This window comes from Toxorhynchites rutilus, chromosome 2 (assembly GCF_029784135.1).
Source record: "Toxorhynchites rutilus septentrionalis strain SRP chromosome 2, ASM2978413v1, whole genome shotgun sequence".
Classification (NCBI taxonomy): Eukaryota; Metazoa; Arthropoda; class Insecta; order Diptera; family Culicidae; genus Toxorhynchites; species Toxorhynchites rutilus.
The window spans coordinates 235,328,296-235,353,006 of NC_073745.1; the positions used below are offsets into that span (position 1 = coordinate 235,328,296).

The window sequence follows — 24,711 nt, forward strand, 5'->3', positions numbered from 1 at the left end:
ACAGGACCGAGACGACTATGATGTACGCTGGCTGGATATTGCACGACTAAGGCAGAGGAGCCGGGGGCTTCCAAAGTGCTTTCCACGATGCGTCCCGGCTCGGAAGTTCGTCGTTGCTTGTATCCCAGTTTCCTTTGTCCGTTTATTGGCCCCCAGCGGGTTTCTTTCTGCTGTAACCTTGATGACACTCCGCTGGTTTTTTGAATTGTGATCAAACTCGCGAAAGTAGACATTCTCCGGCCATGTTCCCCTTGATAATGCCACATCCTTGAGCGTTTTATTCATTCCTACTTTGAAGGTAACAAAACTCAAGGTTGATGGATCTTTATCCCTAGGAACCAATCTCACGACTTTTGGTTCCACATCGATGGTTAGTTCCATGCAGTTCTTTACCAAGGTGGAGATATCAATCTTGTCAAAAGCAGATAAGTATAGCCAGAACAACTCATCCGGGGGTGAAACTGTATTTACTGTTCCGGATGCTGCTTTAGTACCACGTCTAACAAGCGGTTTCTCCTCGTTTTGGCGATCTTCGCGTACACCTTTCGGAGTGTTTCGAATAGGGTTTGAACATATGCGGTCGAGACCAGACCACGGTGCGCCCGTCAATGGGGTGATTGGCTTGACATGAGGGATTCTGGACTGGTCAATTTGTTTACCCAATCAAAGCCCAATCCACAATTCAAGTGGTCGTAGTATGACCGTCATATGAAAGGTAGATGCAACTAGTGAGCAGTATTGGAGTTTTGATGGCTGAAACGAGCAGTATCTTCTGCGTGGAACAAGATATAAACTACATGAGAACTATAGATGCTAAATTGCCCGAGATATGTATCACTTTTCAGTTTGTGCCAAATTCTATTCATGCGGTCCTGATTACACTTTCCCTCACCGAAATATCTCAGAGTTTGGACAAAAGTGAAGTTTATGGCTGCGGGAAAAGCTATGTTATGACAATTGAATGCAATAAAGGGTTACTAACCCAAAAATTCGTACTTTGTTTAGATGGAAAACAAGTGAAATTTTCAGAGGATTTCGAACGAGCAATCAATTTTTGTGCTGTAGTTTCTATTTAATTATTTATGTAATTATTCTAACTTATTCTAACTGTAATATACAAAGATAAGCCCAAAACGCTACTCTTTTTAAATCGCTTTCCATTAAAAAAAAAAAACAACGACAAAAAGATTTCTGGCTAAAAAATCTCTTTGTTTCATCTCAGATATCGCTACCAACGTAGACACAAAACGTCATTGATTTCATCCGATATCGATATCGATATCGAATTGCACCATAAATAATTTTACTGAAATGGAAAAAAATATTCGAATACTCCAAAACACTATACTAGCACTGTACAATGAAATAAACAAATTCCCTATAATCGTACAAACACAGCCGAATAATAAAAACTTTAATCCGCGGATTTTATGTGACACAAACCATTAGACATTTGATCCTCTAATTGGGTATTTTTATCTATATCCTTTGTGCAAGTTTCTACAACACAATAAATTTTTAGGAATGTTTTCAACCATTTATTTATTAATTTTTCAATAATTTTCGTGTTTTAACTTGTTTTTCAGATTGTGTTGTACTTGTTGATATGCCCAATAGCAGGTAGGCATGAGCAAAATCGTATCGAGATTCGTTCAACATCACTTATCCACAGATAAAAGTCACCCTTCTATTCTCCGTTCATGCCTCACTTTATTTGAGACAGAATATATTCACCTCTCATCTTCGCAAAGTTCACTCTCGAGTTAAACGAAAAAATGCTGTCTCGATTCCGCTCATCTATTCTCAGAGAATTTTGCATTCCCTCATTTGCCTCTCGGAATGACGTTTTTTGTTTTTTTATTGAATCGTTTATTTTTACAGGCTCAGTTACATAAGTTTAAAGGAGCCAAACTCTGAACTATATTTCGAAATGACGTTAGATGGTGATAGAATCAAATTGGAAACTTTTGCTTGCGCCAGCGAGTGTCTCTGTAGAACCATTCGTTTTTCACCAAAATATTTAGCAATCATTGAGCCTCGTTCGCGGCAGTAAAATATAGGTAGATAGTTGAAATCAAGTTGTTTCCTGTGCACTATTGCAATGATATTTTTTTGTTTCTAGTATGAAACGATCTAAGCCAACGCAAAAGACCATATTAACGCAAGTTATTGGTGAGCGGGAAGGTGGATTCATGTGCACTTGAATGCTGGCAAAAAAAAGAGTACAAGGGAAAAAAAATTATACATACAAGCAGATTCAGTCTATTTTGACTCGCTCGTTATTTTCTTTCGTGCGATCCTTCCAAAGGAGTATTGATTCATTGAATATTGTTTTCCACTCTTTGGTTTGTTATGTTCACTCTCAATCCCGATTGAAGACGGTCGGAGAGTGAAAAATTATTAATCATGCAATCTTACGATTGTTTACTGCATTCTTTTCGTCATGATTATTCCAAGCAGATACAAGAGTGATTTAGAATCAGGTGTGGAGAAATGAGCGAATGAACTTTTCCATACTTGATTGCAGGGTAACAATCGCCTCTAATGCGACTCTGAGTGGTGTCTCGGTATGTCCAACTAGAGGACACACATGTAGTTTAAAACACAAAACTCCTTCAAATTTTGGTTTATTGCATTGAAGCTGAGCATATCTAACTCAGTCGTAGCAAAGATAACGTCGCAAAATTAACCCTACATTCGGAAACAGGTATCCAACGAAAGCTCTGCTAATCAAACGAGGTGGACTGAATTTTCAGTTCAAAAATGAATGCAAATCTTAGTCAATAAAGAGATTTAAGTAGCACCCGTCCTTCTCGAACTCTGGAAAATCCTCCAATTTTTCCGTACATTCCATCAGTTCATTCAGATTATTGCAATAATGACGTGCAACATGACGTAGCTCAGGAATCATCATCACTCGAAGTTGGATACAATGATCCTCTACTACCAATGGCTTGATCGCTAACAATTTATGTGAGTTATTTTAAAATACAGGTTTCAGTGAAGAATTTCAACGATATGGAAAAATATGAATGCACGGAAAGTTTAAACATTCTCAAAAAACATGACAGATTGATTTGTATTTATATATTCAGAATAAACACTCACTCAAAAAAATCGCTCCTTATATTTTTTGTTCGTTCCGTCGATGGTGACACTGTATTCCCTACTTCGGGATGATAATATTCGGCTACTCGTTCAGTATAATCGGATGGTTTTTAGTGTCAAGATGTACAATTTACAAGAACGTGTATTTTTAGTGAAATCGTATTACTCGAGCAACCAAAGGCTCAATGAAACTTTGTTGTGCATGAAGAATTTTGTTCACCGTTTAAAACGCGTTATCGAAAAAAGAGGTGGTTACATCGAAAATGGTCTAAAATAAGCTTTATTTTCGTTTTTTAAATAAAAATCTGTTCACTTTTGTAAAAGTTATTAAAATTTGTTGCGTGAGTGTTTAATCTGAAAGACCCTGTAGTTTAAAGTGACCAGATGGTCAGAGGTCTAACGCGGGACACAAAAAACAAAACGTTATGTATATACGTTTTGTGAACATAAACCGTAGTTTAGCGAGTCTAAACTGATCAGTGTTATTTCTTTCTGAGTATCGGCACTCAGTTGTGATTTTTCGGTGGTTTAGATTTTGTTTACGCCCGAAAATCACTCGTTCAATCTGAGTATTTACGCCTGGCAAGCACGATTCAAATTCTACAATTTTCTTCAAATTACCGAATGGAATGCTCGAATATTCCAATTCATCTTTCATCGATTTTAGTGTTAACGTATGCATTCAAAAAAAAGGACTAATTTCGGATGGCGATGAAAGATCATTTATAGGAACAAATTTTCTTTAAATCTTACGTTTATTAAGTCTACAACAAAAATGATTCAATGCTGCTGATTCGCTGCAGCAGCACTGTCAAGCAACTTGATGATTTTTCCATACTGCAAGCTCCACCCCACAGCGAAAGAGTTGGACATCCTGAGGCACTTTGTGTAAGCCAGATATAGCCGATCTGGTACTTACAATATCATCTCTTTGCCGCTTCTTAAGCCGGGAGATCGAAGCAACCGGTCGAACGGTGGAGAAGAATTTGGCCAAAATGGACATTTTTTTTTTATGCGGAAGCGTCAGACGAGACCGGCCGTATCTAAGCAGCAGGCAATCACCTAGACGGAGTAGCTTGAGATGCTGGTGAAAAACTTCATTCCGGCGAAAGAAGTGAAAAACTTCTTTCGTACTCATAATGAAAGACGAGACGTACTTGATGCTAGAACTCAACGAATGGCAGGGGACCGGGTACTTTACGTTCCCCAGGTAAGCGATGATGTCGAATATATCATTCACATCAAGTCCTCGAAGAAGGTCCTTCTCTGACAGACGTGAAGGGAATGTCCAAGCCGCTCTTCTTTCGAGTCATATGGTGAACGGGGAGATATATAGTACGAAATGCTTGCCGGAGTCGGGAAGGTTATGTGGTCTTTATGCCGAACCTGGGATCAGCCCATTATGCCAAAAGATCACTGGAGGATGGATCGGCTGGAGATAAACATTGTCGCGAAGACCACCAACCTTCCCAACATTTCCCAGCTGCGCCCGATTGAAAACTGTTGGGCGAATGGCCAAAATAGAGAGACAGACTACCACCAAAGCCACGAAAAGGTAAAATAACACGCCGATATACATCTTTTCATCGGCTATGGTTCAGGTTCCGGCCAACTTCCGTAAGACCACCCAGCGCTTCATTTACGATACTTCATCAAACAACTCTGCCTCTTCCTGTCGAGTATACACTAGTTCTTCCGGCTTATTTAAAACGTTGAGCCCTGACCGAGCTAAGGAACCAAAGATGAACTTTTCGTCTGACTCACGTTGGTCCCTGCGGATCAATAGGGGACTTTTGTAAAAATCATTTTCCAGTTTTGTTGCTGTCGCTTCCAGTTGACACTGTCAGTGCCATGAAACCAGCTCAACGTATTAATCTTTGGATGCATTAGAAGCGCTCTTGAACAGTCTGCCAAATAAAAGTTTTTGCAATATATTGATATCGCGGGACATTTTCGTTTCTTTTACCAAATGCGGGACGTTTCGCGGGACGGAATCTTACGCGGGACATTTTGTTGAAATGCGGGACTGTCCCGCGTAACGCGGGACATCTGGTCAGTTTACTGTAGTTAAAAAAATGAACGCGGACATTTCCTGTGTCCCCTACTCCCTCAACGTAGACAATCGTGGCCATTTTCGTAACCACCTCCCCCCTAAAGTTGTCCACGTGGTATATGGACAGCCCCATACAGGTCTGTCCAAATTAGCTAGATGTCGAATTAGATGCGAATCTCTGTACCATCACGAAACATTTCCACGGTCTACCCCCCGAATGGCAATTGCAACATTTTCTGAAATATTTCTTCTACCAACATCAGGCAACCCCATATTTATTTTTACGATAGCATATAGCGTCTCTTTTCGCCACACACACTAGCTACAGCGTGTCGGGGGGTCCAGCAGGGCTGGAACGACCGCGAATAACAACACGCAAGCTGCAGCGGCGAGAGGCTGAATGAGCGCAAAAACGAGACGGCAATGTTTGGACGGGTTTCAAAATAATAACTTTTCGCTTTTTTTGACAAGATGGTGTGTGCTGTGTGTACAGTGGGGAACCAAATGCTCTGTGTGCTTCGTGATGTCGTCGTAGTCGTGTTGTTGAGCTAGCGAGAGTAGTTGGGGTGCTTCGTCTCGGGGAAAGGTAACAAAAATCGCACAGTGAATAAACAGCAATATCGAGTGTTGTCACCAGCAGGATATAATCTAGGTTGAGCCTTTGGTTTCGAAGGTTGCTCAGAACGAGTGCACGATGTCCGGGTTGCGCCCGGAAACGCACCAAGGACAAGTGAAAACGGGCCCCCGCAAGGTTGGATAACGCAGAAAACGCGTAGTTAGCGAAAGGAAAGCTACATATTCTGTGGCTGCTGTTGTGTTGTATTGTGGCCTTTTTTTGTTGCTGTGTGCTGCGCGCAGGAGAAAGCGAATGTGTACTGTTTGTGCTTCATTTGGCAAAGTTTTTCGCTTGCTTTGCTGTGAGCTACTTTTCAGAAAAAAAAATGTTTGATTCAAATTCGTATTCGTGAATGGAAAAAGCAGTAGCAGTAGCCCTGTTGAATGAAACGCACTTCCCGAATCGGGATTGCAAGGTCAAAGGGATTTAATCTGTGCTTTCCCCCGTGAGAAGGAGAGCTGCGGAGGGAGCTGAAATACGTTGGTGTGTGAGATCCTGTGGAAAGTACCAAAAGTGTTAGAAGTGTATGGTGTTGTAAACAGCTATTTATCAAGCGAAAGGTTGACGAGGAAGCCTGAACAACGGTGGAAACGAAGCCGAAGTTATTATGTACCCACATCCACACAAACACTCTCATAAGGGAGAGGGAAAAGAGCCCACCGTCGTGCGTTTTCCCTTCACTGTGGTCGTGTTTATGTGTGCAACTACTATGGATATGTAGTGTTGTATATAACACAGCCTCCGTGGTTCAACGATCTGTAGTGGAATAACCAACCAAACTAAACAACTATTGTTTTACACAATTTCGGAGATCTATTGTGATTTTTTAGTCGTTTTTTTTGCTCTTGTTACATGCTTCGGAGGAAATACACAGTCCAACCTTTCTGTTCAGTTTTGCCTATTGTTGGAAATGGTGGATCGAGCATATCCGTTGGTGATCTAGGTGTCAAAAAGTCTGATTTTTAAGGTGGAATAGAGAAAATATTGTGACTAGATTTCAAGTTCTCATCGTTAACTAAAGGCCAATAATCTGCTTGTGATAAAACTGCTCATCGGAAGCCAAAAAATGCCTTCGTTCAATAGCAGTTCCGTTCCGCAAGACTATGTTTATCGTGGTAAATATCAAATTAACAAAAGATTGTATCGTAGTGGCTCAGCTGCTAATGAATTTGAATATCACCTGATTTTTGACGTTTCCTGCAGTCAACGTGTTTGAGGTATTTAAAATGGATTTAGTATGCAGCCGGGGGAGTTTCTCCGAATTCGGGGAGCATCATGAATGCGTAATTTAAATAAATTTCCCTATATTTTTCCCCATAATGGATAGCACTCTTCAATATGTCTGACACAAAGTTGAAGAGTATCATCAACACAATTGAATCACATCTAACGAATAATAATCTCTATAATGACCCATGGCAAAATTTGCTCAGCTAATCTCATACGTGAATGATGAAGACTCAATATCAACTTTATACTTATCTAACGGGACTGTTTCTGCGAGGATTCAGAAACCAACTGAAATATTCAAAATAAAAATTGTGTTGAGCATCCATCATGTTCAAAAGGATTTATATGATAATGTTTATATTAATGTCATCTTATATTCCTACAAAATTCCGATTGCCAAGAAGCAAGATACAGACAGATGCGAAATTGATTGTACACACATTATTGATTTGCCACAACTTACTTTTTACTTCCCTGTAGTGTGAAGAAAATCGGGGAACGACTAAATGTTTACTTTATATTTATAAGAATAAACAAAATTCTTTATCTCTTTATATCTATGTGAAAAAATGAGCGTGTAGTTCAATTTTTTTCTACACATAAACACCAATAATGTTGGAATCTAGCTCTGCCTTCAAACATTGGGACATTGAATTAAAAAAAAATCAGAAGAAAATTTATCTATTTATCGGATCTAATACAAGCATGGCAAAATTTGCTGGCTTTGTTAGTCAATTGAATGAATAAGTAATGTAAATGGAATGAAAAAATACATAACATTATTATATACCAAATAAATGGAAAAGTTCATCTATAATTATGAAAAAATCGAAGGAATGCCTGCCGAACTCTCTCAATATCTGTCAATTGTCTCAATTCAATTTCTAAAACTGTTAATATAAAGCAAAAGAATGCAAATCTTTATGAATGTATTTCGCAATTTTAGAATCTGCACGAATTCTAGAGTGATTTATTGTTTGATATACACTGCGTTTCACAACTATAGAACCAATCATTTTTTCTGAGTTTCCAGAGATATGTAAGAAGTCGGTTGAATTGACGTATACAGTGTAGGATGTAATAACTATCTACATTCAAAAGACTGACCATCTGAACTTTATTGTTGTGCTCAGACGCGAAACGATCAAAAATCGAAAATTCCAGTGTTTCATTACTATAGAACCAGTTGGAAAAAATCTCACTCCTTTACAAAATTAACTTCAATTTCACATGAATTACAATAAGTTTCTAATTCGTAGGTCAACTTAATTAGTTTGCGGTAGTAATTAGTTCTTAATCAGATCAAATAACCAATCCGGGGAGGTTTTGACCATGTTGCGCCAAGTTGTAGTGTGTATCTCGTTCTACGCAGAGGATACTACTTGTTTAAGATCTTCATAATCACTCAAACTGCTTGTATGCTGCATGTACTATTCGTACAATCACTCCTCATAAGTTCTTCGTAGAGTATTGATCTGGTAAATAAGCTGACCAGTCCAGAATGTGAAGCCCCTATTTAGTAAGCTATGCCTTGACTTTCCGGATGTTATTAATTAATGCCAAAATACCCAATTATCACGGTTTTTTTCTTTCTTTATTAAAGAGATTTTCAGCCAAAGGCTGGTTCATCTCTTAAACCAATTATCACGGTGTTTTTTAAGCAAAACAGGAGTAAATTATTCTGAAGTACTCCATTGCACTTATGACTGTACATCGGTGTTGATGAAAAGCTCTCTGAACCAGGCGGTTGTGAAAATATTTTTCTCAAACCATCAGACTGCCGCCTGCAAAGTTACAAGTGGAATTAAATGACACGTTCCGCGAGTCCTTCCATTATGAAGAAATTCTATTCAAATTGAATTTCTTTTTATTAGAGAAGCTCTCCCGAAATAGTGAAACCCATGTCATTAGCTTCTTCTATAGTTTTTGGAACCGCAGCTTTGAAGATGGGATTTTCATGATTTGGGGAGAATTTTCTCAAAAGGCCTGATTTAGGTAGCTAATCATCAACACAAATGAACAGTCAGAAGTGCCACGAAGTACTTCAGAATCATTTACTGCTGTTTTTACATCTAAACAATGTGATAATTGGGTAATTTGGTATCAATTCATAAAATCCGGAAATTCATGACTTGGTTTGATGAATAAGGGCTTCAGATTCTGGACTGGTCAGCTTGTTTACCAAATCAAAACACTACCAAGAACTTATGAGGAGTGATCGTACGAATAGTAGATGCAGCTTACAAGCAGTATGAGTGGTTTGAAGATTTTAAACGAGTAGTATCTTCTGCGTAGAATGAGATACACAATACAACATGGCGCAAATTGGTCAAAACCACCCCGAATGGGTTATGTGGAAAACGCGCTATAAGAAACTCGGATTTTGCATACAATCCAGGCTAATCCGTAGCGCGTTGTATGGAAACCGTATACCGTGTTGTATGGAAACTACGCTATAAGAAACTCAGAAAATTATAAAAAATAAAATAAATAGAAAAAGGGTCTGATCCTAGGGGCACGGACGGAAGTTTGACGTAGGACTGTAATTGTTCAGAATAGTTTTTTTTAAATGTAATTCTTTTCATTCTCCAGAAATCTGTTAGTTTAATTCTTTTGAAATTCTAAATAGTAGCCCTGGAAAGGGTCGTTTGTTATATATATTCATAACCGTCAAAAGGTTTTTTAACTCATAATCGGGAGCAGTATCTTTCTCGGTGGATTAATGTTCGTTTGCAGACTTTCACAATCAAGTCGTAACGGTTCTACTGCTCAATCCATCATAGAAGGGATTGAGTCATTGAGAATTATGGATATGAATCATGAAGATTAATATTTCATTTCGTTTCATTTTTGTGATGCGGTGTAATGCCGATCTCAATAGGATCTCGCATGATAATCGCTGCCATCCTCCTAGTATTGATATCATTTTTCGCTGTACAGCCCGCAGCCCGGAAGACACTCGCTTATGATGTACGTCACCTCGCCATATACAGAAGTCATTCCCTATTTGGACTATCTTCAACTGGGCTTATCTATAACAGGGTGTACGGTAACTGGGATGCAAGGCAGTTATGTATCAATAATAAATGTTATCTTGAATTCGATGTATTGTTTTTGCTGTTTTGCAGTTTAGTTAGCGAGTAAAATTCGATAAGTGTATTGGTTTTTCGGCCCAATTAACGAACCTCTTATATTTGTTTAATTGTACACTTGTCTTATTATTTCCACTGTTGACGTCTAAGGCGAAAAAATTGGTGGATAAATTTGCTGTTTAATGGTATATCTTATTACATATATCGTAAGAACGATTCTGCGTAATATGCATCTGAAAACTCTTAATAAACGTTACATTTTTCGTAGAGTGACCCCCCTATATAGAAATCAAAGACGCAGTTCTACGTCAAAACTAAACTAAAAATTTTCATTAGGTTGGGGAAAAAGTATTCCATTATTTTTGGGTGAAAACACACCGTTTTGTTGGAAAATTTTTGGGTGAAAACACACCGTTTTGTTGGAATTTCATTTTATTTTGATTCTCAGGATGAATATTACAAAAAAAAACTTGAAAGCCCATATTGTAAGAAAATGTAGGAAACAATGTATGTGTTCATTAAAAAATATCAAGCATTATAAACAAATTCATTGAAAGAAATAATTGAAAATTAAACCCCTACTCCCATACATCGGAAGAAGGGCATTGCTACAGGGAAAAAGTTTTCCTTTCCTAGTGTGTAGACTATCGCGATTAGCTTGTTTTGCAAACTTTTTATCTATTTAGAAACACGTGAAGCACATGTCAAACGCGAGAAATTACACACAAACATTTTACGAGTAAAAAAAGGTTTCAGGAGTCATCATACAAACATACCAAATATTCTAGAAACTATAATAGATAGAAAGCTGACGTCATCGTCAAGAGTTCGTATTTGAATAAGATATATAACTTTGTCACATACGCTATATCGATATCTCGACTTTAAAAAAAATTTTGATTAGTTTTTTAGTTTTGATTATTTTTTTCAAAAAGAAAAACATAAATAAGTTTTTGTTAGAAAAACACTTTCCCTGTAAAAGCGCTCATTTTTCGATGTATGGGAGACTTGTTGGAAATTGTAAGGACTATTCATATAATTTTTTGAGAATTTAAAAAATGCTTTTTCGAGAAAAATATTTCCTTTTCCCAAAATTCAATTTTTGAAATATTTTTTTTCAGTGTAATGAAAATATTTTTTTTTTATTGACAATTTCCTACATTTTATCCTTTGACGAGAATTCTGTAGGTATTTCAATTTTTAAGTTAGATTTTGTAGAGATTGTAGAGCGGCTAGAGAGCATCAATTTAGTTGATATAAACATTTAAGTTTGTTATGAGATTTTGAGATAAAATTAATAATACCATTTTCAAAACCACTATCCTTTAAGTTTTTCACTTCCAAAATGATTTTTCAAATCTACTAATTTAAATGTTTCACAGCTATATCCTCTTGAGAGATTCTGGATAAATTTATTTTATTCGTGTGAGAAAAGTGTTCTCTGACTTTAAGGGGATCAATCAAAAATTAAATTCTTCTTTTATAATTCAAAAACGAAATATATATGTATAAAAATGAATAAAACAAAAAAAAATACAAGATTTGATTGAACTTGAAAGTGCAAAGAGAACGCAGACTGTATGTAATCGAGTCCGCCCTATATATGATTGATTTACTAAAAAACATGGTACAAAATTTTCGCTCTTTGAAGATTTAAAAAATGGTCCATTTTGAACGTTGTAAGCTGTTTTACCAAAAAGTCATTGATATAAATTAAATCGATCAATATGATTTTCGGTCATTGCCGATTGAAGAATATCTACTAGTTGCATTCGTATGTTCCACACTTCATCTTCACCGGTCCGGTCCCGAGATATTCACGAGAGGTCGTGTGTTCTCTGCAGCTCTTATGAGTACAGGTCGAACTAGCATTTCTTCCCTTACTCTAGCAGTGACAAGGTCGTGGACAATTCTTAACTATTGGAGAATCGGTATCCAAGAGTTATAATTCATCTTCATCTGGATGGAGGCGACCACCACCCCATCGGGAGATGAAGTATGATTCCTGTGAGGTTAACCATAATATTTATGAAACACTAGCTGACCCGGCAAACTTCGTCCCGCCAGAAATTTGTTTTTTGGTATCAATACCTTCAAACATTGACGTTTTCTTACTATGAACAAGTTCATGGGTCCAATCGCAGAACTGTTCATTGATTGATCTTCTATTCGTCTCCTTTGAATTTACTTTTTACTATAACATTCCTAGTATTTCTAACAGAACTCATCATTATAATATCAGATTATTTTCAGACACAATTCTCGTTCAAGATTTTTCAACCACTTATAAATAACATGTTTCTCCGTTACATGGAATAAATGTTTTATACAGAAAATATGATAGAATAAAGACAGCCCTAAATGGTTAAATTCCTTCTGTTCTTATCAACACATTTGACGATTCTTTTTTATTTGTATAGATAAAAGAAGATATAGGAGTGCGTTTCATCACATTGAAATCCATTTCCAGTTTCGAACAAAGATCAATTTCGCTAGGGCAAACATCAAATGGACTAACAGCACTTGTCACTATGTAATTGTAGAACATATGGGAATTTAATTTTCCGAATTTTCCCTTTTTCCTTCAGAATTTTCCGAAAATTTGCAGTTGTCATGTTTGGCTGGAATATTTTTGGTTGAAATATGTGTAATATTTTTATGGGACTCCCTCTCCATTCCAGAGGAGGGAGGGATGTCATGCCACTATAGAAACACTTCTGATACTTAAAAACCCTCACATCCTAAATTGTGCTTGATTAGCTTTCGAGTTATGCAGATATTTGTGTTTCATTTGTATGGCAGCCCCTCTTAGAGAGGAGAGTCTAACCATCATAGAAACATTTATTGCACCCTGAAACCTCAATATGCCCAATTTGGTTTCATTTGCTTGAATTATTCTCGAGTAATGCAGAAATTTGTGTTTCATTTGTATGGTAGCACCCCCTTTAGAGAAGAGGGAGGAGTATCTACCCACCGTAAAAACATTTATTGCACCCTGAAACCTCCACATGCCAAATTTGGTTTCATTTGCTTGATTAATTCTCGAGTAATGCAGAAAATTTGTGTTTCATTTGTATGGCAGCCCCCCGTTAGAGAGGGGGACAATCTAACTACCATAGAAACATTCATTGCACCCTAAAACCTCAATATTCCTAATTTGGTTCCATTTGCTTGAATAATTCTCGAATAATGCAGAAATTTGTGTTTCATTTGGAGGGCAGCCCCCCTTGGAGAAGAGAGAGGAGTATCTAACCACCGTTAAAACATTTATTGCACCGTAAAACCTCCACATGCCAAATTTGGTTTCGTTTGTTTGATTAATTCTCGAGTGATGCAGATAATTTGTGTTTCATTTGTATGGCAGCCCCCCTTAGAGAGGGGGTGGAAAGTCTAACCATCATAGAAACATTTATTGCACCCTAAAACCTTCGCATGCAAAAGTTGGTTTCATTTGCTTGATTAATTCTCGAGTAATGCAGAAATTTGTGTTTCATTTGTATGTCAGAAACTGTCTTCGACAAAGTTGTTACATTTGATAGAGCGCTAATTTTTTGTTATCAAAAATAGGATGACCAAAATTGTCGATGAAATAAAAAATCTAACTTTCTTATCTTTATAGATAGAGATAAACTTAGTTCGACAATGTTGTAGCCCAAATTATTATAAACAACTTTGTAGAACAAAGCTTTTTTCTATCTTTTAATATAATCGATTTAGCGCTTTTTTCCTGAGTTGCATTAGCGTGACCATGAACAAAAGGGGTTTTCTGCTCTAACTTTTATATTTCAAATTCACATCAAAATTGTCTTCGTACGACTTTTAGAGCTTATCAAGACCAACATTTTGCGATGCAGAACTTGTTAACATCTTAATCCTACTCAAAGTTATTGATGGTTTTTTTCCCAAGAACTCATGATTTCAATTTTAATTTACTAAAATACAAAAAAAACAACATATCTTTGAAAATCACATATTATATGGAGTGAAATTTGTTGTTGTGAAATTCCGTCAACAAACATTGTTTATGTTTGCCCCAGAAAAAATGGCAAGCAATTGAAGAGAGCGTATTTTTTGGGAATAAATATCAATAACTTTGAGTGAAGTTAACACTTTACCAACCGGCCGTCGATTATTCGACTTTTGCTCCACAGCGCTTACCGACCGGTTGTCGATTAATCGACTTTCGATCTTTCTGTTAGATTTGGTTAGGTTAGGCTGACAAGTGCCTAACCCTTGCTCCCTTGGCCGAGTGGTTAGCGTCATAACTAACATGCCGGGTGTTCGGGTTCGATTCCCGTTCTGGTCGGGGGAATTTTTCGTCAAAGAAATTTCCTCCGACTTGCACTGTGATCACGCGTATTCTAGAGCTTGCCACTCAGAATGCATTCAAGGCGTGTTATTTGGCATAGAAATCTCAATTAAGTACTAATAAAAATGACGCAAGTAATACTACGTTGAGACGGCGAAGTTCCTCTAGGAACGTTAGTGCCATTGAAGAAGAAGAAGGCTGACAAGTAGCAAGCAGCAAGCATTTCGTATTCTTTATTCAGCTAATCGGCGCTTTCTCAAAACTTTAGCTTTAGCAAATACTTAGTAGTGTTTCGGACGATTTGTGGCTGAATGGGCGGTGAAAAGGGCATAGTATGTTCGAATCGCTACCAGTCGGTAAAGTGTTAAGATATAGACAAGTTCTGCATCGCAAAATGTTTGTATTAGTAAGCTCGAAAAGTATTTCGAAGAAAGTTTGTATGCAGAATCTGAAATATAAAAGTTAGAGCAAAAAAACCTTTTTTTTATCATGGTGACCCTAACGGAACCTAGAAAAATTTTCTATATCGGTTATTTTATAGAGATAGAAAAAAAAGTTTGTTCTACAAAGATGTCTCAAATAACTAGGGCTACAACATTGTCGAACTATGTTTACTTCTATTTATAAAGATAAAAAAGTTATATTTTTTATTCCATCGAAAATTTTGGTCACCTTGTTTTCGACAACATGAAAATGAGTAACAACTTTGTCGAAGACAGTTTTTGTCTAGAGAATATGTGTCGAGCTCTAAATGCTAATTTCCACTTAAATGTATCTCCTGGACCATTGTGCATTATCATATAATATGGATTTCGTATGAATTAGCAGAACAAACCATCCGTTAATGTAAATTAATAAAAAGTATAGAGGAAACATTAGATTTTAATGGTGTTGATCTTATGATTTTCTACAAACCCTAATTTCTATTTTTGTGCCAATTCGATTAAATTCGGTTTAAAAAAAAAAATTCAATTTTTACGAGGAAAGTGTCATTCATATCTGGATGACGGGGCGGCGAACATGTTAAAATGGAATTACCATTGAAAACTGTAGGAACTTTGCTAGGAGCTTGAGAATTTCAAGTGTGAGCCCTGAGAGCGATACTATCGATATCTATCTATGAGTCGATACACTTATTTTCATCAAACACAGGTTGTAAATAAATGGCATTTATAGTTGATAGCATCGCATATGAAAAACGTATACTTTGTCTGAAATTTCTGTAAATCCCTTATATCTGGTTATTGCACATAAAACATAATTTTATATTAATTACAGAGTATCATCTGATGCAGATACATTGATTCACAACGAAATTCTGAACTGATATGTTCAGCTATATATATAGGGTTGGGGAAAAAGAAATGTCGTATTTCTGATCGAAATTTGAGGCTTTATTTAACATACTTAAAATTATCCAATTTAAGTCAAATATGCACCGTTTTGTTCGCAAACTTGTTGCCATTTAGAAGGCATCTTCATTATCTCCCCCTTATGAACCCCCCCCCCCCCCTTCTTATTTGCAAAAAAACTCAGACAGCCAGTTTTCGCAAGCCTCTTTTGAGGCCAACTTAGTATCACCAAGAGCGGTTTGCATGGACCGGAAGAGATGATACTCATTTGGATCCAGGTTCGGACTATACGGTGGGTGCAATAGGACATCCCATCCGAGCTCCCGTAGCTTCTGTCGGGTCATCAAAGATGTGTGAGGCCGAGCGTTGTCCTGGTGGAAAACAACACCATTCCTATTAATCATTTCTGGCCCCTTCTGGTCAATCGCCTGCTTCAAACGGTCAAGCTTCTCACAGTAGAGAACCGAGTTGAGGGTCTGGCCGGTTCCCGGAATAAATCGCCACAGAAAACGACTGCAACAGAAACCACCGCTTATAAAATGTGTAGTAGGCTATAAATATTGTGGCGCGGTATTGTATTTCAAAACAAGAATTAACCGGGCAAACGTATCGCCCCAGGCAAACGTAACGCCCCGGGCAGACGTATACCGTCCGACGCTCGCTAGAGCTCGGTCGGACATTGCTAAAGGATCGTATCCTATGTTTCAAACTAACCGGGCAATCAGTGGATCCCAGGTTTGCGTGCGAGACACCGCCGCTTCCGACGGCGGGTCGGCGGTGGACTCGGATTGCGTCATCTTGGCGGCATGGGCCGCCTCGATTCCTTATCCTCGCCAAATGGGGACTTCGTCCCCATTACATTGTCCTCAGAATAAATTTCGAAAAACGAGAACAAGAGAATAAATTTATAATAGAAATGTGAGGCACATGATGTTTTTCCCGCGCCAAATATTTCTAGCCTACTACACTTTTTCTAAGCGGTTGTTTCTGTTGCAGTTGTTTACTGTGGCGATTTATTCCGGTCACCGGTCTGGCCATAGTTGAGCAGCTCATAGTGGATTATTCCCTTCCAATCCCACCAAACAAACAGCAAAACCTTCTTGACCGTCAATCCGGGCTTGGCGATGGTTTGGCCCGGTTCACCGCGCTTCGACCACGACTTTTTTCGCTTTAGGCTGTCGTACGTGATCCACTTTTCATCACCAGTCACCATCTTCTTCAAAAATGGGTCGAGTTCGTTCCGTTTCAACAGTGCATCGCAGGCGTTGATTCGGTCTAAAAGATTTTTTTGCGTCAACTCGTGTGGCATCCATACATCCAGCTTTTTTTGGAATCCAATCTTCTACAAATGGTTCCAAACGGTTTTATGGTCTATACCCAGTTCCTGGCCAATCGAGCGAGTGCTCACATGCGGGTCTACTTGGATGATTTCAACGATTTTATCGCTTTCCAAGACGATTGGCCTACCAGTACGGGGTGTATCTTCGACAGCCACTATACCAGAACGAAATCGATCAAACCAACGCTATGCTGTGCGAATCGTTACATTATCGGGTCCATAAACTACACGATTTTTTCCGGCCGCCTTCGTTACAGTTTTACCTCGCAGGTAGTAAAAACGTAAAATATGGCGAATTTCTTGCTTGGTGGACTACATCTGTAACGCGCTATAACTTGAGACTGAAATGGACAATCACAACACTGTCAAAACGACACTTGTAGCACAGATTGTCGTCTTTAAATATCCGTATAGTAGGACCCGATGCGATAAGTACAACACAAGATATGTTTAAGTGTTGCCATATATTGACAATATACGACATTTCTCGCGTAACTTTTGAAAAGGTCCTAAGTAACAAATGTAAACAAATCGAGTTAATGGATGCATACTATTAGTGCTCAATCATTGAATGCAATGCGAAAACAACCGTTCAAGTATCTATCCTTTTCACCTTTTTATTACCGATACAAAAAATGTCCAATGTACAGATTCGAATTTTAAGCACTCGACTATTATTTCGGACGCCACTTTCCTCTGACGCTCGATACGTCCGAAGTAACAAAGCAATCAAAACAACACGAAGTCGCACTTCGGACATTTTGAGTTTTTGTTATTTTCGGGTCTTGATATCGTTTTTAGTGCAATTCAACGAGTTATAACAATAATGATCTGCATACAAATGAAACACAAATTTCAAAATTTCTCGAGAATTAATCAGGCAAATGAAACGAAATTTGCCGTGTGGAGGTTTTAGGGTACAATAAATGATTCTATGGTGGTTAGATACTCCTCCCCTCTTCTCTTAAGGGGGGGGGCTGCCACACAAATGAAACACAAATTTTTGCATTAATCGAGAATTGATCGAGCAAATTAAACCAAATTAGGAATATGTAAACTTTAAGGTGCAATGAATGTTTCTATGGTAAGATGCCCTTCCCCCCTCTGTTAGGGGGAGCTGCCATACAAATTAAGCACACATTTCTGATATTATAATGTCGAGTTTTGGTAGAAGTACTAGGAATTTTATAGTAAAAGGTAATTTTAAAGGATAGATTAGAAGATCAATCAATGAATAATTTTGCGATTGGACCCATGAACAGCGCTTAGTAAGAAAACGTGGATGTGATAACGAAAAATAAATTTTGGGCGGGACGCAGTTTCCCGGGTCAGCTAGTCATATATATTTTACTTCTTGGGGGTTATGCTATACCGAGATTTCTTCAGGATCAGAAACTATCAAATCTTCATCATGACTTTTAATACAAACCATCCTTGGTCATTCGCATACTATAGTTTTGCTTCGCTTTAATCAAGGACATCCAGCCTTCTGGGCCTGGGCTGGTTCGTCTCTGCTCGAATATTAGTGAAATTTGGAACGATCATCTCGACGGAGAGAACATTATTTCATATTGCAGGTGAAATCACTAGTCTAGGCCAGGTACACAAAGTAAATTTGCACACAGGTTTCGCTGGCGATCGCGCTAGGTGTAAGTATCGAGCTGTAAATCTAAATCTCAATTGGATCCACCAAACAAAACACCAATCTAGCTCTCGAAAGATGTGATTCACCGTTTTCAACGTAACCTGACGTAAGGTCACCGCACATTTCTGGCCCCGAGATCATTAACGTGAACGCGAAGGTTCGACTGTGCCAATTTCTTCCATGTTTTTGTGTTTATTTTTATTCATTTTCCCCCCTCTCGACCCATCCACCACCCATCTTTTTCACGATCGTAGTCGTGTGAATCAAAACATAGCCATACTGTTGCGGTTTGTGTGTGTGCGCTGTTTTGTAGTGGTTGTGTGGTTGTTGTGTAGCAAAAGTGTGTTATTGCTGTTGTACGCGAGGAAGAAGAAAAAACAAGCTAAAGTGAGAAAAAAAGGAAGAGACGCACAAGTATAGGAAAAGTAGTGTGGACTCGCCGGTGCGAAGAGAGGATGACTGTCTGACGAGTGGTGTATTTAAAGAACAAGAAAAGGAATAAATCAGCAAGAAGAGACAAAACAACGATCAGATGATTCCTTTCGTTTTATGCTGAAAACGATGATGTGCTTCAAATACATCCCGCCTGGCTGGTAATGATGGCAATGAGGATCATGGTGATGATGATAATGATAATGATGCAGATGAAGAGGCTTGTTAAACCGGTGGATCGAATAAGCTAGATCAGTGACGTGAGGAAACGACGAGAGCTGTTGAAATTAAGTCAAAACAAGGAGATATCGATTCGATCGGATCCGACTCAGCTCCTGTGCGCTGTTGAATGATTTTTTGTTCGTTTGGCGTGAGTGAGAGGAAGACGAACGAGCAGCGGGTTGTTCGTTGAGAGACACAACAAGCTCTGATCGTGACCACAGGAGGGTGTATAACGGGTGAACAGTTGCCGGTCAAACTGGCGACGGGAAGTATCGACTCGACTCGTAAACCTACAGAAGTAGGCGGTAGGAGGTGTGCACCGGCGACATAAACCGCCGAACTGGAACACCACCGTGGAACTCGCTCAAACTGGAAAATCAAAGTCGCTGTTCGTTGATAATTGATCGCATAACGTGTGCTCACGAAGAAAGTAAGACATTCAGGTATGTACGTTGACCTTGTTTTATTCCCACACACCAGAAATGCCTTTCCAGAGCCAGCCTGTACAGCAGGGTACGGTTTTAATCAAACCGCGCAGTTTATGTATGCTGCTGCTGTGAGATGGTATCAGTTTACCGCGACATGGATATTGCTTTCATGTTCATTGCAATTGTAAGACTTCCCACACTGGGTTCATTTCATGCTCAAAATTCGTTTTGCTTTACTACATTTCTAATTATTTAACCACCGGTACATTCGCTTGATTATCGTCTTAATTTTCTGACATGGATGCAGGGGTGCTAGATCCACGGAAATAGCTATGGAACTACCGTAATTCCACCATATTCTGCACAGAAAATGTGTCACGGATGTCCTCAAACGTTTTTTTTTTAATCGGAAACCCGGCTCTGGATGCCTTGATTACCCACTGGACGATGCTTCAATTTCAGTTGTGCAATTCCTTGATATTTTGCTGCTCGTCATTTTGAAATACCTTTTCTTGCCATTTCCATGACCAGAACAAGCTGTTGACGGGACTAACGCAAATTTTTCTTTCCCGGAATTATCCTTGTTTCATCCTGTGCAGAGTAAGGAACATAAACAAGACTTAAGGAGCCTATTTCTGCGCGTTTTAAATCCTCTTTTTCTGAGAGCCTATTAATTTTAAATACTTCAAATAAGTCACATTCAGATGCAATACACTCAAAACTTATTGATTGCGGATAAATTCCGGATCTGCAACACTTTTTGACGTAGCACTACGTCTTTCTTTAAGGGTGCCAAATCAGAAAACAGGTCACGTTTTTATGAATTAAAGTTAACGTTAATAACTATTTTTGCCGCGAACGGATTTTGGCGATTTACATACCAAACGAATCGGAAATTCCCTAAGATTTGTTCGAAATGCTCTACATTACAACGCCAAAATGGAAGCATTCCCGTTTCCTCATACATTTTTTCTGTCCACTGGTGTGCTTTCCCGAACAGAGCTGTCAATAACGAGCAACTTACCGACGAGCAACGAAGGGGAATATTTGCCTAGAGTATAAACAGTGGATCTCGCTGAGGCAAACTTTCATTTGGAAGGTTTAAACCCTCTTAAAGCCAAAAAAGAAGAAGTAACTTTCATTCTTCGTGACGACACCGACTGAACAACATCGTTGCTGGGCGAGCTGGACGGTGAAGGATCGAATGCCTTTCTCAAGGCAATGGGGGTGGAGGAGTAATACGAGGAAAAAGTAAAGTTTTCCAAGGGTTTTGAAGGTTAGAGACGATTGAACTGAAGAAGTTAAAAGTCTTAGTTTCGGATTGAGCTGTGGACGCGACCAAACTACTGTCTCTAGCATTGCAATCATTGCATCAAACTGACACCATTGTATTAAGGTTTTTAGCTACACAATTGTATGGGGAATCATCAAGCTAGGCTATCGTCAGTTCACCAAGGAAATAAATGTTCTGGAGTTTTGTCTGTGATTTGGTTTCGCATGACGGTAGCAAAACTCTCTCCACAAAGGATGACATCTAAGCTGATCTAGACCGGCAATATTAACATAAAGGGCTTCAGTTGAGAAGAGCGCAAAACGGAGATAAGTGTGTGTAAATTGAATTGCTCCAAGCAATCGATATATAGATATTTGTGTGCGTACGTGCGTTTTAACGTATTGCGCTGTTGCGGATGAACATGTCGATTCGAACGTGGCGACAAGGAAGGGAGATAGCGGGAGGGAAATATTTACGCTAGGGTATTAGTAATGAATCTCTGCTGAGGCAAATATTCAGCCTTTTTCGAAGCAGTTGACATTGTTTGTTTTCCGTCATCATAAAGGCTTCGTTGGTGCCTTTGACATTGTATCAATGCATTGAACTGACGCTATGGTGAAGCAGATGTTAAGGTTGTGCACCAAAAAATTATATGATGAATACCAAGTTATTCAATAAGTTAAGTTAAGTTAAGCTAAGCTAAGTTATTAATTTATTTGGTTTCGCTTGCCAGTAGCAAAACTTTCTCCACTAAGGATGATAACTGCGTTTATCTCGAGCATGTATTGTTCTGCGAGGACAAGAATGAATCATCAAACAAATAATCGTCAAACGATTCCACAAGAAAAAAATATTTCAGGGCGACCAAACTGGTAGAATGGTTATTTATAAAATTTCGTAGCATTATAAAATAACATTTGCAGTTATAAACAAGCGACTTGAATTAAACTACAGCGTAGTTCTACGTCAACAAAGCGGTCGTGCCTTGAACACAATCTCCTATAATTTTTCGATAAACTGGAGAGAAGATACATTTTGTTACGTCTTAGAGTCGATGCTAACAGGAACAAAAATATGACATTTTCAGTGATATCAGATTTGTTTTAAATTTTTTTTTCTGTACAACTCATTGTTTCGGTGAATTATCGAGTGATAACAAAAACAAAGGAACAATCTAACTATTTAACAGTTTAAATGGTGATGCTGAAGACACAGCATAGCTTGTGTGCACTCGGCGCGATTCTGGATGGAAACGGAACTGAAATTTAGGCTATATATCTTAGTAGTTTTTTGTTTATATTTTGATTCGACATGTGCCATTTCAAAAGGAAACTCCAAAGAAACATAAAATTTCGTTGAAATAGTTCAATTCTCCGTAATCACTAATAAACTTTAATGTCCCATAAGAGGGAAAATCCGAGTGCAAATGGTTAATATATGGACGCAAAAAAACGGATCTATCTCGGAATCACGTCAAAGAAAAAAACAGTTGAGTATTCTAAATGAAAGTGCCTTTTAAAAGAAAAAAATGACGAAAAAATTATCTCGAAGGTTTCTTTGAATACCACTCATCAAATTTTGGACACGGTTGGCTAACCTGAGCGGCCATTTTGTTACACCATCTTATCATCTTTGTCGCATTTCTAGTCACCTTCCCACTCTTCTTCATGACTTCTGTTTGACAATTGCTAGATATCAGTCAATTGGACAGAATTGAAAGCAGTTGGGTGGTTTGTGATGTGATTTTTGAAGAAATCCACCCGATATCTGAATATCACTGTAGTACTTCTCCGCCAGGAAGCTACCCAAATCCACCTTCACGCACGCTTTATCGTCAATGAGGACGCATTCTAGTTCTTTGTACGAATTTCATTGTACAACTCCCGGATACGTCTTTTCGTCACTAGATTCTGCTTCAGTGTCCTGTGTCCTCAACTACTTCAAATGCAGATTCCAGCTTTCTAAGTTCTACTACGACGCTTGCTATGATCCTGCCTATCGATAGTTTGTCGCTAACGGATATGTTTGAGAACGCTACACACGGCCGATTCAGCCAATTTCAACGACTTCGTTTTTTTTTAATCTGACCCCTCTGATTTTCGGTTCGCAGCATTTAAATTTCTTTGAAACGAAAAGAATCGTGACGATCTTTTCAGCACTGAAAGAGGTAACAGAACACACCGCTGTCAAAACATTTCAGAACGATCACTAGGAGCGCTGCAGTAATAAGTGAATTAACGATGGGTTCAGATATTGAATGACTCGAGCTTTAATTCTCTTTCTAAACCTTTTATAAACTCTAGTGCCCATTCAGGACGTGGCCAGGTGTCGCATTGCATCGTGGTGGTTGATTCTGTTAACGATGTCGTCTCATGTTTATGGTGATGGCGATTCATTGGAATTTGTTTATGTTTCATATACTGCCGTTCTACGCATAGTTGTCCCATGTTACTTTTTGACAATTTTCACTTTTCTTCATAAAACGATGTTTTTATGCATAATCTTCCGGAAAAACACAAAAAACCTTATTGTTTGTTCCCAGTATTTAAAAAAACAACATCAAGTTCAATTGTCCCATGTTGATATTCTAGGCATAACTGTCCCACTATGTATTTTATGTAGATCTATAATAAATGAATCGATTCAAGTACAGGAATGTTATGTGCATTATTCATGTAATAATATAAACTGCTAGGAGTTCTTTTGAAAGAAAAGGGTCATCCATAAACCACGTACACTTTCAGGAAAAGAGGAGATTTGGTCAAAATATACGATTTGTAAAAAAATCCAGAAATGTATGCATCAAGAGAGAAGAAGAGAAGGACTGAATTGACTGAAAATGAACTTACGTGGTTTATGAATAGCCCCAATTGGTATAATCTAATGGAAGTGTAATGTGTGAATTGAATGTGACAGCAGCATCTGACCTGATGTACTTGCCACGTTCGGAATGATAAGGTTCGCTATTTTTTGGTTGGTTGATACATCGGTATATGATGTTGCTAATGAAAAAGGAAAATAAATATTATCTAACTATAGCTTGTGTTTTTAAAATATGTTGAATACATACCCACAATGTTTGCTATAACCAAGTGTGTTCAAAAAGAACATTCGACATACAGGAATCTGGTCATCGGCGGATGAGGGAAGATTGCATTTGTACGATTTCTTCTTGCGTAATTCCATCATAGGAGTACTACAGCGTTTGCGTCGATTAACCGGAATAGCAGGTTGTACAAAAGTTTGTATGAAACTGCTCTGTCCCTCCTCGTCAAGTTTCTAAAACGACTCGTTGATGCTCGTTCGGTCATCTTTCGACAAAAGGGTAATGCACTGTTTTGGACAATCGCATTTTTGTAGTATACGTTTGTGCGCCAACCTACGCTTTTTAATGGAATCCTCACGCTTAATTTCTTTTTTCGTTTTTCGTTTTCTACTCAATGTACCAACGTAGCTGTCATCAGAGTTATGCTCAGCGTCCACAACCTCGTACTCAGTCGAATTATCAGAAGACGCTTCTGTATTCTGGTCGGAAATATGACGCATATGGTCATCCGTTGTAGCGTCTAGCCCAGATGGACGGACATCATCACCTTCCACTTCGCTTTCATC

The 24,711-nt window shown here is 38.4% G+C and overlaps 1 protein-coding gene across 6 annotated transcripts in view; it reads left to right on the forward strand.

Moving 5' to 3' along the window:
• Nucleotides 1–5,591: 5,591 nt before the first annotated feature.
• LOC129771687 (PAN2-PAN3 deadenylation complex subunit PAN3) overlaps nt 5,592–24,711 on the forward strand; it is a 98,365-nt gene continuing 79,245 nt past the window's right edge. For 2 of the 6 annotated variants that reach the window (XM_055775602.1, XM_055775606.1), the window contains exons 1-2: nt 5,592–5,747; nt 18,999–19,841. Coding sequence is in view for 2 of the 6 variants with exons in the window: in XM_055775601.1 (XP_055631576.1) it covers nt 6,844–6,892 (49 nt within the window). In the remaining 4 variants the exon portion in view is untranslated. Of the gene's footprint in view, nt 5,748–6,651; nt 6,893–18,998; nt 19,842–24,711 lie in introns of those variants that run through there. The other 4 variants (XM_055775601.1, XM_055775605.1, XM_055775604.1 and 1 more) reach the window with 3 other exon arrangements.